Source organism: Bos javanicus, chromosome 6 (assembly GCF_032452875.1).
Source record: "Bos javanicus breed banteng chromosome 6, ARS-OSU_banteng_1.0, whole genome shotgun sequence".
Classification (NCBI taxonomy): domain Eukaryota; kingdom Metazoa; phylum Chordata; class Mammalia; order Artiodactyla; family Bovidae; genus Bos; species Bos javanicus.
In genome coordinates this window covers 72,261,118-72,276,320 of record NC_083873.1, presented here as the reverse complement: position 1 = coordinate 72,276,320, position 15,203 = coordinate 72,261,118, and the positions used below count along the sequence as shown (strand labels likewise).

The window sequence follows — 15,203 nt, the reverse complement described above, 5'->3', positions numbered from 1 at the left end:
CAACCCACTCCAGTATTCTTGCCTGGAGAATTCCAGGGACAGAAGAGCCTAGTGGGCTGCTGTCTATGGGGTCGCACAGAGTTGGACACAACTGAAGCGACTTAGCAGCAACACACATGTGATAGAACTAATTTTTCCACAATATTGTAAAGTAATTAGCCTCAAATTAAAATAAGTAAATTAATTTTTAAAATTAAAAATAAATAAAAATAAAAGACTAATTTTAAAGAAAAATGCTAAATCTTCTAATTTCAAGGTAATAAATATTAAAAAAGAGAAAAATATAAAAAAGAAAAAATTTAGGTCATCTGTATTCCCACAGTCTAGATATAAACACTGTTAACATTTTGTTGTATTTTCCTCTGTTTTTTTTTAACAAGTAAAATTGTAATCAATATAGCATTAAAAAGTCTTTTCGTATTTAGATTTGGAACCTTATTTATCTGAAGACAGCAATGATGCTAAGTGTGTAGGAAAGGTGTATTTATAATCTAATGTTCAGTTTTAAGTTGTATTCTGTAAATTGTCTATATAAATAATAACTTAAACTTTAGCATTTGCTGCATTGGAAAATTCAAAAATTTATAGAATCGTTTGTCAAGGTTGGCAAATCTCTTCCACTGTAATCTTTGGTTTCTAAATCATTTATGGAACTTTGTATGGTAATAAGGTAGAAGGATTTTACCTTATGATGGTCTGCTTTCTTAAATTCTAATCTTGGAGCTCCCTGGTGTCGCAGTGGTTAAGAATCTGCCTGCCAATGCAGGGGACGCAGGTTGGATCCCTGGTCTGGGAAGATCCCACATGCCGTGGAGCAACTAAGCCCATGTGCCACAACTGCTGAGTCCGAGCTCTAGAGCCTGTGCTCTGGAACAAGTGAAACCACCGCAACGAGAAGCCCGTGCTCCGCAGCAAAGACTAGCTCATGTTCACCACAGCTAGAGAAAGCCCGTGCAAAGCAAAGAAGACCCAGCACAGCCAAAAATAAATTTAAAAAAAAATTCTAATCTCAACACAAGAATGTGTTTTTGTATGAGGGAGGGGATATATGTATAAACTTAGTCATGCAGCAGAAAGTTAACGCAACGTTGTAGAGCAATTGTACTCCAATTTAAAAAAAGAAAAAACTTCAAAGAAAATAGAATTTCTTTTTAAGATTTATTTTATTTTTTGGCAGTGGCGGGGTTTTTGCCACTGCATGAAGGCTTTCTCTAGTCGAGGTGAGCAGGGGCCACTCTTCATTGTGTGCTCTGACTTCTCATTTCGGTGGCTTGTCTTTTCTTCACAATGGCTTGTCTTTTCATCACGATGGCTTGTCCTGCTGCATGGGCTCAGTAGTTGTGGCACACTGGCTTAGGTGCTCCTTGGCACGTGGGATCTCAGATTCTTAACCACTGAATCACCAGGGAAGCCCAAGAATATGTTCTATTTGAAAAAGATTTTTAAAGGGTTTTATATTATTTCTGAATTTTTCAAAGCATAGTGAAATTTCTCTTAATAATTCATAATATTAAAGACATTTTCCACATTCCTGACCATATATACAAAAGGTAAATAGTGTAATGTCTAAATTTCTTCTCCAATGTATATTTTTAGAAGTTTATTCCTTTAAAACTACCTCAACCTACTGTCTGCTCAAATGTTGAGATGATATACAGCAGCAGAGTTAGAAGATACTTTAAAGCATCTTTACAGTATAAGAAATAAGAGGTCTTAAATGTTTATAGTTGATTTTAACAATTAAGTTGTAAAATCTTGTGAGAGCCGAAATATTTTTTGTGTCTCTGCCATGCTGACTTCCTACAGTGTGGTTTTGGTTCAGGAGGTCTGTAGTGGTCCTGGACATTTCTACAGGTGATTGTAAGCCCCAGCAGGCATGAGAACTACTGTTCTAAGCTTAAAGACATTAACCACCAGGTTCATATTTGAAGAACAAACAAAAACAAGAAAAGTCCTTTCCTTTAACATAGCCTTGTGTTAGCCTGAGGAAGCAGATCAATATTCTACTCCTATGTGTCAATTTCTGAGAGATACTGACAGCCTGGGTGATCCCCCCGGCACTCCATCCAGAGTGGCTCAGTAAGTGATAAGGGAGAAAACTCTGCTTCCAAAGACCCACCACTTTCCTTGGAGAAATGGTGGCATGTTATTTTTTTCACTTAAGAAAATACAGAATGGTTCAAGAGCACGTTGCTTCCAGAAAGTTTACAGTGAACATAATGGAGACACAAGCTAAAGTAAATTGGGGGATGACCCTAAAGAATGATCCATCTGCTTTCTTTGTTTTGTCAGTTCACCATGGGATGGTTTATGAGGAGTATCTGCCACTGATCACTTTTTTTTTTAATGTATTTATTTTACTGTACTGGGTCTTAGTTGGGGCTTATGGGATCTAGTTCCCCGACCAGGAATTGAACCCAGGGCCCCTGCATCGGGAGCGAGGATTCTCAGCCACTGGACCACCAGAAAAGTCCAGGAAGTCCCATGCCACTGATAACCTTCTTCTCTTAGTTTGATATTTTCGGCATTACAGAGAGATCAGAATGGCTGGGAAGGGGAGAAGAAGATGGTAAATGTGAGCCCAGAGAGATTTCTGCAGGTCCCAGCTAGTAGCACTCTCCATGAGCTGGTTCATATAGGTGGATACTTTCAAATAAATAAATAAATAAATGACTATAGGATTAAGGGACAAAGGTAAAGCTGTAAGATTGGCACAAATGTCTATCCAGGCATTGAAATTTACAAAAGAGCCAGCAGCTTTCATTTAACCTCTTGCAAAGGTTTATGCATTGTCTTCTTGCAACCACAAAAGAAAACACAACCACAGGACTCTTTGAATGTTTCATAAGATATTAATAACCACAGCAACGATCAACGTGTGCTCAGAGTAAAGATTAAGAAGCTTTAAAATATTTTTAGTTCCTTTCATCTGACATTGTTTAGACTACCTTCAGAGATATTTTTCAACAGTTTCCTTACTGGAAAGAGTTGAGAAGTTTTATAAGGCCAAGGTTACTAGGGTGATGTGATTTATAAATTTCCTTTGAAAGAAAGAGAGGGAAAGAAGAAATGGAGGAGCAGCAGCAAACACATGTTAACCAAAGACAACTGAAACGACAGAGACTGAGCTTTGTGGGGAAATAAGAGGTAGATATCTCAATCATGGTTAGATCTTCTATCCTCATTTCTAGAAATCAAGTTTGTTTGGTGTATGTAAGAGAAGTAGGTACTTTCTAATGGTCCTCCCATAGCAACCAACCAAGTCCAATGCCCTTAGTCAAATAACTCAAGGAGAACTTTAAAGCCAAGTGGACCTATCCATAAAACATCATATAAAGTCCTGTAAGAGGGAGCCACAAAAATATAAGAGAAAATGCACCTGATTAAGAATGTGTCACCTTTGAGTTGTGTAATAATGGTTAAGAAACAAAAAGAGGGAAAGAAGTACACGAGGAATAGTCCTTGAATCTGAGTTCAGTTTAGAAATTTGTGCGTTTGATGAACACTTCTGAAAGACTGGGGATTCTACAAAGAAGCAGCAAAAATTTTCCTGGAAGAGCCACCGTAACTGTGTCACTGGAAATAGTTGGACTCTTTTTAGGGCAAGGAATAAAACCAGAGGCAGGAGTTTCCTCTCGCCTGTGTTTTCTTTTTTTTTCCAGGCAAAATGAGCAGTGGTGGGTGGTTCCAGTGGGCAGGTTTGGCAGGTTGGTATCCTATGAGGTCAGTCAATGCCCATTCAAAATATAAACAAGCCCCTGCTTGATTTTTTCTGCCAAACTAAAGACAGGATGGCCTGTTGAGAAGGATCTAGAAGAGCACAGTACTGAAAGAGAAGCCAAGGCTTTTCCATTCTATGATGCTGGGCATCAAGGTTCTTTCCAGCTTTGAAGTTCTGTGTCAAAGAAAGAGGGGGACAGGCACCAACAGGAGAAGAGGCATTTACGACCTGGCTTAACCTCATCCTGCCTCACCACTGGGACAGGCATCACTGGGACAGATTTTAAAGTTAGGGAGCACAGAACTGCCTAAAAACACCAAGATTTCACTATAACCTAACAACTGGTTTGACCCCAGGATCTCTCACAGTAGAATGATTTCTTGTCTCACCTCTTCAAGTGACCAAGAGGAGAAGGAAAAACATTTAGGGAGCCCAGGATGCAGGTCACAATAGAAAAGTTTATCACAGCCTCGGGGACATTATGCAGGCAGGTCAGTGGATTGTGGCTCATCCCCAGGTACAAACTACATCAAAATCCACTCGGGATTGTGCTGGCTGATTTTGCAATTGTTTGTTAAAACAACAAACCAAGGTGTTTCCCACACACGTGCTTGTCTTTTACTGTCAGAGATGGCAAGTCCTGACCTGTCTGTCCCAAGTCCTCAGCCAAGAACTTGAACACTCTAACTTCCTACATCTCAATACATCTTAAACTGGGGGAAGGGGAAGGGTGCACATCTGCCATTTTTTAGCCCCATTTCAGAGGCTACTTAGGTATGAGATATGCAGCAGGAAGTCATGTTGCCTCAAATCTGCTAGAACAATCCATACATGCATGCTAAGTTGCTGCAGTCGTGTCCGACTTTGTGACCGCATGGACTGCAGCCTACCAGGCTCCTCTGTCCATGGGATTCTCCAGGCAAGAATACTTGAGTGGGTTGCCATGCCCTCTTCCAGGGGATCTTCCCTGACCCAGGGATTGAACCGGCATCTCTTACGTCTCCTGCATTGGCAGGTGGTTCTTCACCATTACCGTCACCTGAGAAGCCCCTGCTAGAGCACTATTTGGCTCTAAAGTAAGGAAATATAAAAGACCTTGAAGCTGGTCAAACACCCATTCTCTTGACTTTGCAGTTATTTTTAATACACTCACAGGGGATGTCTGATTAAAAAGATAGTTGCTGTAGATCCTCCTCAGCTGGATTTGGGCTCTGTCTTGGAAATCCTTATCTAGAGAGGCTCATAGTGAAGTGGACTCTACTGCACCCTGCGGGAATCATGTCCAGGCCACGCTGGGCCATGAAGAGCCGGTTGACAGGAAGCTTCCTACTCACAGCTTTAGTTCGAAAAACCTGGGGTAGAGGGATGAAGAAGGTTGCAGATTTCAGGGTGACTCACACAAGCCCTCAGGTGGAAATTTCTCCTGCTGCTCAGTCCCTGGCCCTGGAAAGTGCAGGGGTGAAGCGCTGCAGACCTATCTCCACCTCTGTAAAAGGCAGAGATTAAAAGCGCCGCCCCCATTTCCCCAACTGTGAAAAGTAACTTCTGCCCTCTGGGTCATTTCTCTGAAGGAGGTGTGGGGTGTACCGCCCTCCCTGGAGAGGCTGCAAAGTGCTAAACCGCTTTAGAGGCAGCAGGGCTTGCAAGGGTGAGGCGTCCCGCCGTGGAACCCGGCTGTCAGCCCAGCGATCCGTCAGGACTGTCACCAGAGCAGCTCCCTCTGCCCGGAGGAAGCGTTTGAAGGCGGTTTTTCAAAAATCACCGCCGCTCTTCCTCCACTCTTTCCTTAAGGCCTCAAGGCGGGGAGGGTGCGGCCGCCTCCTCCTTGCATTGCCCTAGAGCAGGGGCCCCGGGGAAACCTGTTGTAAAAACTGGGGTCAGGAGGGAGGCCCAAGGACGTGCAGGGATCCCCTAGGCGCGCCCCCGGAAGGGCCCCGCGCAGGCTCCCGGCACAGCCTGCAGCGCGGGACACCCGCGCGCCGTGCCACCGCAGGCGGGGACAGCCCCGCGGGCTGAGGGCACCCCGGATCGCCGTTCCTCCCTGCGCTCTGCCCACGGCCTCGCTCATCACCGCCGCTTCTCCCTCTCTAGCAGCCGTGCCGGAACCATGTCGACCGAGACCGCGAGCGGCCCCACTGAGGACCAGGTGGAGATCCTGGAGTACAACTTCAACAAGGTCAACAAGCACCCGGACCCCACCACGCTGTGCCTGATCGCGGCAGAGGCAGGCCTTTCAGAGGAGGAGACCCAGGTAAGCCCCGGCTAGCGCCCCGCGCGCCCACGCTCCCGCCCCTCCGGACAGCCTAGATCTCGAGAAGGTGAGGGCCTCCCTCGCCCTCGGCTCCCGCCTGGCCTTCTTCCCCCGGATCTATCAGCGTTTCTGCCCGCACCCCGGGAGCCCAGACCTGCATCGCTTCCACCGCAGCATCCCTGCTTCTCGGCTCCACCCGCGCCGGGTCTGCCCTGCACCCCAGCCGAGTGGCTCCCGCAGAAGCTGCTTAGAAACCCCACGCCCGCCCTCCCGTCTGATTTTCCTCTCTCCCCTGCAGCCAGAGAAAGCACTCTCTCCTCCCGCCGGGCTGGGAGCCGCGTCAATGAACCCACTTTTGTCTTGCTTTCCCAGGTTTAGTTCCCCTCTGGGCTCTGAGCGAAACCTGCCGGAGAGGCGCCGCGTTCGCCCACTGAGCCCAGCGTCCACAAATCTATTCCCAGCGGGAATGTCAGAGCTGGACGGGATCGTAGTGATAAGCTATAAATTCAGTCCTCGGGGTTGGTAAACGAGGAAACAGGTTCAGAGGGAGGGAATTGTCATGACGGCACAGGTCGTTATGCATGCTCTTTCCACCACATCTCGCTGCAGCTTCCGCTCAGCTGCAGAGCTAAAATTGAAGGGAGTCAGGGAGATTTGGTTCCGATTTTTAAAAATTCCACGGTTCTAAGGAGATCTAGGATCTTCTTTTTCTGGAGTTTTCTGACAAGGTAGACATCTAACATTACAACTGAAGGGAGCGAAGAAAGATGTCACTGTAAGTGCACTGATTTATTTATCTATTTTAAAAACTTCTGTATTATCCTGAAAATCGTTTAGGACAGAGAATGTAACACTGCCCAGGATTTTAGCCACTAGGAGCTGGCTTGAAGGAGTACTGGCTCCTTCAACCGACTTTTTTTTTTAACCCCTGCCTAAACTCTGACTTCTATTTTCCCTTTGGTCATGGAAAGACAGTTATGCCTGATAATACCACTTGGAACTCCTCTAGCATCTCTCCCATGGGAACCCAAAGCACTTCACACCACTAGTCTCAAGTCTAAAGCAGAGACTTTCTTATTCTTCCCATTTTATAGACCAGGGCATCAGACATTTTGTTCTCTCCTCACCATGAATCATAACTTAGATGAAGCTTAAGAGCTTCAGTAGATCAAGACCCCAAGATACATCTTGGATCCCAAGTCCAAAATGATTTTTACTAACTAAGCCTTTGAACGTGGTGGGCTACAGTCCATGGGGTTGCAAAGAGTCGGACACGACTGAGCGACTAACACTTTTGAAGAATTTGCCTGTAGGAGATTCTCCCATTCCTAGGTCCAACAGAAAGTCAAACATATCTTTTTAGAGAAGGAAACAGCTGTCTGGCTAACCAGAACCAGAACTTAATAGAAGGTAATTTAGTGATTTAGTGTAACCCAAGTCTAACAGCTCATGTTTCTGTGAACCACCCCCTTTTTCCCCAGGAGGCAGCCTGCTGAACTTTTGTCATTTAAAATCCCACGCTATATTTAGAAAAGAGGAGTGATCACAGAGACAGTAACTCAACTTCTTAAAAAGAAAGCTGTGGATTCACTGTGGGCTCTGTGAAAGTGTTAGTCACTCAGTCATGTCCAAGCTCCTCTGTCTGTGGGATTTTCCAGGCAAGAATACTGGAGTGGGTCACCATTCCCTTCTCCAGGGGATCTTTCCCACCCAGGGATTGAACCTGAGTCTCCCACATTGCAGGCAGATTCTTTATCATCTGAGTCAGATTCTCCCTTGGCAAGTTACTGTCATTCCCTTATCCGTAAAGCAGAATGATTACATTGACCTTTGTAAGAGATGATGCTTGCCACCTATTGTTCCAGGTATTCTCCAAGTATTAAATCCTTTATTTTCTACAACAATGCTGTGAAGTGGGTGCTTTTGGCCCCATTGCACAGATAAGGGAATTGATTTACAGAAAGGTTAAATAATTTGCTTAAGGCCACAGCTGGGAGGCGGCAGAGCTGGGATCTGTGGCCTAGCAGTCTGGCCCCCTGGCCTGGATGCTTAAATATCATGCTGTTTTGTCTCCACAGAAAAGAAATGGAAACAACTGGATGGGATGGGAGGAAAAAAAACAAACTATACCATAAATGACAGTCATCTCAGGCTGCATTCAGTCTTTCCTCAGGATACACCTTATATGAGAGAACTGCACTGAAATCAGGTTTGAGGCAGGAAGAAAAAGAGGGCAGCCTTCTGTAATCAAGGTCAGCCAGTTCAGACCCCTGCACAGCAGGTTCCTCCACCCTCTCAGGCAGCCCTTCTCCCATCTCACCTCTTCTCCCACCCTCAAATGGCAAATGGGCGACCCAGCTCTGAAGTGAGCCTTTGCGGGGATGAGTCAGCCTCATAGCAGGGCCCTTTGCTTCCTTTTCCTGCCACAAGGCCAACACCTTCTTCCTCCCCGACATTGCCGCAGCTTGGCTTTACCCCTTTGTCTTCCAGCACCAACCACAAGGAAGCATCTGAGACCCAAGAGCTCAGAGAGAGGCGAAATTGAGCAATTTCAGAGGAAGAGGCTTCCTAGGTGACCCTCTGTCCGCTCTTATCAGATCAGATCTCATCTTCCTACTTCCCATCCTCCCCCCAAACCCGCCATCCCCTTAACCCCCTGCCAACCGTCCCACCCCCACGGGGACTGGTGGGCGAGAACGGTCTCCCTGGAGGGACCCTGTAAATAACTGATGGAGGCCAGGGTGTGCTGGGCCTGCACATAAGCAGTGTCTGCTATCAATACTTTCTCTGTTTCTTTTATTAATGTTGCCTTTTTCCATAAGAAAAGGTCGTCAAAGCCAAGATAATATTTATTTCACATGCTTGCTCTCTTTATGCCTAATACCACCCACTTCCAGAATTGGATTCATATTCTTTTTCCTAGAACAAGGAATACTAGGAAAAGAAAAATAAGCATGCTATGCTACTGTGAGATATTAACAGTTAATGCAAGCTGATTCACACTGCTGATACTTTGGCAAAAGTAAGACTAAAAGGTTAAACTCTTCCCTGACTGGGGACTTTGACCCCTTTGTAACTGTCCCATTGTAGGACAGTGTTCTCTATGTGGAGGGACACCAACAGGAACCCAGCATGAGGTGAAGGATGCTCTAATGTAAATAACTTTTTAAGGTGCATTTGCTGGGGTCCTTGTTATTCAGTCATGTCTAACTCTGCGACCCCGTGCACTGCAGCACACCAGGCTTCCCTGTCCTTCACTAGGTCCTAAAGTTTGAGCAAACTCCTGCCCATCAAGTCCATGATGCTGTCCAACCATCTCATCCTCTGCTGTGCCCTTCTCCTTCTGCCTTCAATCTTTCCCAACATCAGGGTCTTTTCTAATGAGTCAGTTCTTTGCATCAGAATGCCAAAGTATTGGAGCTTCAGCTTCAGTCCCAGCATGGATTTTTTTCTCATGACAGTAATTAGATTTCCCCTATATTTAAATTAGATAAACTTTACAGAATCCCAACCCCTGTGTCTTTTATTATTTTTGAAGTCAGTGTGAGAAGGGGCTGGGAAAGCTCTCATCAGCCCCTTGGGAGGTTAGGATGATCTGCCATTTTCTATTATCACCGATTCAACCCCAGTGTAGTTGCATTGGTTCTTAGATTGGTTTCCAGAATTTTTGTCTCCTTTTAATATCCTGGGATTCTTCCCAGAACCCTGGTTTTAGTTGTTAGATGTTTCATCAGTGGAAAAAGACCTCTAAAGGTCTCCTCCTAGAAAGAATGAAATGTTAGTTACTGGAGTAAAGGACAGGAACAGTATTATTTTGCCTCAACCCCTCCACATCACAGGGTCTAATTATCATCTGTTCCCTTGGAGTAAATAAATCTCCATCAATGGGTGAGGCTAATGAGGGCATCTGTTTATAAGCAAGCAAAGGATGAATGTCTATCCCAGGGGATGACCGACCAAAACAAAGAAGAGACAGAAAAGCCAGGTGGAAAATTAGTCTCGACATGAGTGAGATGTGATAAGATTCCGCTCTGAAGGTGAAAAAAAGCAAGCGAGGTGTTTAATAGTTTTTTTTGGAGAGCAACTGGTTTGCTAAATTATTATACATGTGTGTGATTTAAAATATATATCTTCAGAAAATAGCTGAGCTTTTCTTGAGCCTCCCCCCATCCCCCAATGCTAGGGTTCAACTTACTAAGTATTCGGATGCCAACTCACCAATTCACAAATGTGGTCATTGCTGACGTTATTTTCAGTAACTGTATATTAATATTCTGCTTCATTACTCATGTAAGAATTGGCTTCTGAATGAGTCCAGCTCAATCATTTTGTCCTAAACGAATCCTGAAAGAAAATGAGCCTTTCTCCCTCCAAGTTTTAATTAGTTGGTCTGTAAAACTCTGCCGTTTATTCAGCTCTAGTAACTGGAAATTCTGCTGAATCAGACCTTGTAGCCTCAAAATCCCTGCAGAGACACCTCATTAATGAAACTGGAACCAGATTCCAGAGTTAACTAAATACACACATGGATCACCGAAGCAAATATGCCCATCTTTAGCTGTAGAACATTGGCTGAAGTGTGAAGTGTGAAGTGTTAGTCGCTCAGTTGTGTCTGACTCTTTTTGAACCTGTGGACTGTAGCCCACCAAGCTTCTCTGCCCATAGAGTTTTCTAGGCAAGAGTACTGGAGTGTATAGCCATTGCCTTCTCTAGGGAATCTTCCCCACCCAGGGACTGAACCCGGGTCTCCGGCACTGCAGGCATCCGTGCCACCAGGGAAGCCCAGAGCATTGGTTAAAGCCACCAAAAACACCTGAGTTCTCTATTCTCCTTAAGGAGGGAGACCCCTAAGAGCGAAATACTGCATCCAGAAAGCAACCCCTAAGAGAAGGTTTCCCTAAGGGCAATCTGCTGCCACTGGTTTTCAATTCTTTTCTCTGCTGCCACATCCACAGTACAAAGGTATATAAGACCACAGATCTCAGTGGCTGAGTAACAGACTTCCGTGTGTAAACTCTGTTGAACAGTTAGGGCAAAGTATAGGCATGGTCCCTTGCTGTTCAGCCAGCTGAGCCTTGGTGCAGACCCTAGACCATCCTGTTTCCTCACTTCCTTCTAGCTCTCAGGCCTTGAGACACAGAAGCACTCCTTCCCCCGTGGTCCTCGCCCTTTCTTCTCATCTTGGGTGTATGCTGACTCCCTAGATCTCTGTAGAGATGAGGGCCCTGGAGCCCACCCTGTTTGCTGGGAGGCTGTGCTAAGTCAGAGACGTCTAGGTGTCACCACACAATCTCCACACCATCTCCATCAGCACATCCCAGGTCTGGTGTCCATCCCACAGCTGTGTTCTTTCTCTCTGCTTCCTTTCTGTCCCCTCATCTACTGGCCCCTAGAACAGGTACATTTTAAGTTCATTTTATTTTTTAATATTTGTTCATTTATTTGGCTGTATTGGGGCTTAGTTGCAATGCACAGACCCTCTAGTTGTGGTGCATGGGCTCAGTTGCTCCCAGGCATGTGGGATCTTAGTTCCCTGACCAGGGATCGAATCTGCATGCCATGCATTGCAAGGTGGATTCTTAACCACCGGACCACCAGGGAAGTCCTGCTGCTGCTGTTGCTGCTAAGTCGCTTCAGTCATGTCCGACTCTGTGCGACCCCATAGACGGCAGCCCACCAGGCTCCCCTGTCCTTGGGATTCTCCAGGCAAGAGCACTGGAGTGGGTTGCCATTTCCTTCTCCAATGCATGAAAGTGAAAAGTGAAAATGAAGTCGCTCAGTCATGTCTGACTCCTAGCGACCCCATAGACGGCAGCCCACCAGGCTCCCCGTCCATGGGATTCTCCAGGTAAGAGCACTGGAGTGGGTTGCCATTTCCTTCTCCAATGCATGAAAGTGAAAAGTGAAAATGAAGTCGCTCAGTCATGTCTGACTCCTAGCGACCCCATAGACGGCAGCCCACCAGGCTCCCCGTCCATGGGATTCTCCAGGTAAGAGCACTGGAGTGGGTTGCCATTTCCTTCTCCAATGCATGAAAGTGAAAAGTGAAAATGAAGTCACTCAGTCATGTCTGACTCCTAGCGACCCCATGGACTTCAGCCCACCAGGCCCCTCCGTCCATGGGATTTTCCAGGCAAGAGTACTGGAGTGGGGTGCCATTGCCTTCTCTGAGGGAAGTCCTAGGAATAGGCAAATGTTAGAAACCCTAACCAGGACAATAGAAACTCCCTAAGCTTCCCTCTTCACTTATAGTTGAGCTGACTGGCGCTCTAACTTCCTCAAGTTCTCAGAGCCAGTTGATTAGAATAGAGCTTCCTGTTGGCAGGGCCCAGGACTACAGAGCCCCCAGTGGTCACCTACTCAAGCAGTGAGGTGGAGAAAGTGTGCCATGTTGTGTGAAAGGTTGGGAAGCACAGGAGAATAAAGTCTAGAGGTTCCGTCCCTCCCATAGAGCCTTCTACTCATCGTCTCCATGTAGATCAATGCTTGCTGCTTCTATGCCTTCACTCTTCTCTCTTCAATGTTGTTTTCTGAAAAATCCAGATCCTTTCTGGCCAACCTGCTTCATACTCCAGACTCTTCCCCAGCATGGATCTCCTCATTTCCCCTTTGCAGAATTCCCACCCCTCAGTGGTATAATAATATACAAGCATGTTGAGTCGTGTCTGACTCTTTGTGACCCCATGGACTATAGCCCCTCCAGGCTTCTCTGTCCGTGGAATTTTCCAGGCAAGAATACTGGAGTGAGTTGCCATTTCCTTCTCCAATGGTATAATCTCAATGGTGTAATTATGTTGTAATTGATCCTTTTGAACTGTGGTGTTGGAGAAGACTTTTGACAGTCTCTTGGACTGCAAGGACATCAAACCAGTCAATCCTAAACAAAATCAGTCCTGAACATTCATTGGAAGGACTGATGCTGAAGCTGAAACTCCAATACTTTGGCTACCTGACAAACTGACTCATCGGAAAAGACCCTGATGCTGGGAAAGATTGAAGGTGGGAGGAGAAGGGGACAACAGAGGATGAGTTGGTCGGATAGCATCACTGACTTGATGGACATGAGTTTGAATAAGCTCCAGAAGTTGGTGATGGACAGGGAAGCCTGGCGTGCTGCAGTCCATGGGGTCAAAAAGAGACAGAAGCAACTGAGCGACTGAACTGAACTGACTGATATGTTGTAGGGCAATTTTACAACATATGAAGAATGTTTTAGCCTTCACATGGTACCATGTCTAGAACTATCCCATCTGGGGTTTTTCTAAATCCATGGTTAATTTTATGAGGTATGAATATTTGGCTTACACAAATCTAGAAGATTTTGAGTAAACTGGGAGTTCTACTCTATCTTTTCTCACTGCTCAGTGGCCCTGGAGCAGGAAGATTGGGCCAGACTACTCCATAGATTCCCCCAAAAGAATTGCCCCAAGGTTGTCCAGTGCTTGGTTTTTCATTCATTTTATTTAACAAATTTGAATGAAGCACTGTGGATGACCAAGGCCCTTGGGATCATCCCACACTGATGAGGTAAATCAGTTATATAGATTTATCTGGGGCAACAAGGAGATGCTTTGATTTCTTTTATCATTCAACAAACATTGATTAATCTCTGTTAAGCCCTTATGCTAGGGGCTAATAACGATAAGACGGATGCAGACTCTGCTTTCATGGCTCTTATCTTTTAGAAGGAAATGTAGACTAAAAGCAAGGGAATGCACAAGTTAATGAATTCATTACAGATGTTCAAAGTTCTGTGAAGGTAACCAAGTATTAAAATAGAGACTAAGGAGATGGATAGAGAATCTACTTTAGATACAACGGTCAGGGAAGGCTTCAGTGAGAAGGTTTTATTTAAGCATAGGAAATAGTATGTACAAAGGTCCTGAGACAGAAAGGTAGGTATCACAGTGAGAAGAACCAGCCCTATGGGCTCAGTTCTTACTTTCCTTTTTTACAATTGGGTCACAGAAGCTACTTTGAGAAAGGGAATGGACATTTTTCAATATGTGACAAGTAATTTTGCACATTTTCCTCCTCCAGAAATGGTTCAAGCAGCGCCTGGCCCAGTGGCGGCGATCTGAAGGCCTACCCTCTGAGTGCAGATCCGTCACAGACTGAGGAGTTGGTGGGCATTGGTGCTCCCCTTCATGAAGACCATCTGCTATTTCTCTTTTCAGCTTCATCAAGCTATTTTGGTTTTTCAGTGTAGCGTTGTTATGTCCCACTGTTAGCTGTCCTGCTATTTAACACAATGTTGTATTTTTTTTTAATGTACATAACTAGAGAAGATAATAACAATTTTTCTATGTGCAAGCACATAGGAAGCTGTGTGCAGCAGCTTCTGTGTAAGGCAGAGGTGTGGCTGCAGATGGTGTGGCTGGCATTTCCTTTTGAGTCATGATGACAGATGGTGTTAAAAACCGCCTAAGTTTCCTTTTGACCATCACCTCCCAGTAACAATTTACTGTCAATCTCCATTTCAGAATGGTCAAGGCTTCTGTTGAAAAGATAACATGACCAAGAGAAAGACACATTTCCTTCTAATTCCACTTCCCTAAGTCATTTTCCTTGTGTTTCATTTAATACATTGAGTGAGAATACAGAGGGACTTTGACTCATGTGGATTTCATAAAGCAGTTCCTTGGATTATAGCTGAATTAACTTGGAAAGCACTCAGGCTGGAAGACAAAAATCCCAACTGGCAAAAATCAAATAACTAAGGGGGAAAATCCACAAAAGTCTTGAATTTCCCTTATTTAAATACATTTGTCAATTTATTTTGCTAAACAAAATGAACTGTTTTTTGTCTCTGAGATGATGTTCCAAATAAAACCTTAACATTTTGTGAAAATGCACTGAGTCCTCTGCAGATTTTTAACTGAATAATAAGCATATCAAAGGAAAGTAGAATAGCTCAGCATAAGAGCAGCCTGACAAAAGAGCTGTCATTTTCTAATCCTTGCTATTCAAAGTGTGGTCCAGAACTGGCATCATCAGCATTAGCTGCAAGCTTGTGAGAAAAGTGCAGAATCTCGACTCCAATCCAGACCTACTGAATCAGAATCTGCATTTTCAACAAGCTCTCCAGGTGATGCACATGCGCATGAAAGCTTGAGCAGCACTGATCTAAAAACTCTACAGTCGATTTGCATCCATTTTCTATTATACATAGCACATGAAACAGCTTAGCAGGGTCTATGTTTGAGTGCGTGAACAGTAACTTAATTACAA

The 15,203-nt window shown here is 44.9% G+C and overlaps 1 protein-coding gene and 1 long non-coding RNA gene across 5 annotated transcripts in view; one reads left to right on the top strand and one right to left on the bottom strand.

Annotated features, from left to right (window-relative positions):
* HOPX (HOP homeobox) overlaps positions 1-14,823 on the top strand; it is a 33,280-nt gene extending 18,457 nt beyond the window's left edge. For 2 of the 4 annotated variants that reach the window (XM_061420261.1, XM_061420260.1), the window contains exons 2-3: positions 5,813-5,972; positions 14,013-14,823. In XM_061420261.1, coding sequence (XP_061276245.1) covers positions 5,829-5,972; positions 14,013-14,090 — 222 coding nt within the window. In that variant the 5' untranslated portion in view covers positions 5,813-5,828 and the 3' untranslated portion in view covers positions 14,091-14,823. Of the gene's footprint in view, positions 1-5,260; positions 5,530-5,812; positions 5,973-14,012 lie in introns of those variants that run through there. The other 2 variants (XM_061420258.1, XM_061420259.1) reach the window with 2 other exon arrangements.
* On the bottom strand, positions 1,145-8,853 carry LOC133249581 (uncharacterized). The gene is made up of 2 exons (XR_009737024.1): positions 6,127-8,853; positions 1,145-1,425 (listed from the first exon to the last, which is right to left on the bottom strand). It is a non-coding gene; the product is annotated as an uncharacterized LOC133249581 (long non-coding RNA).
* Positions 14,824-15,203: the final 380 nt, after the last annotated feature.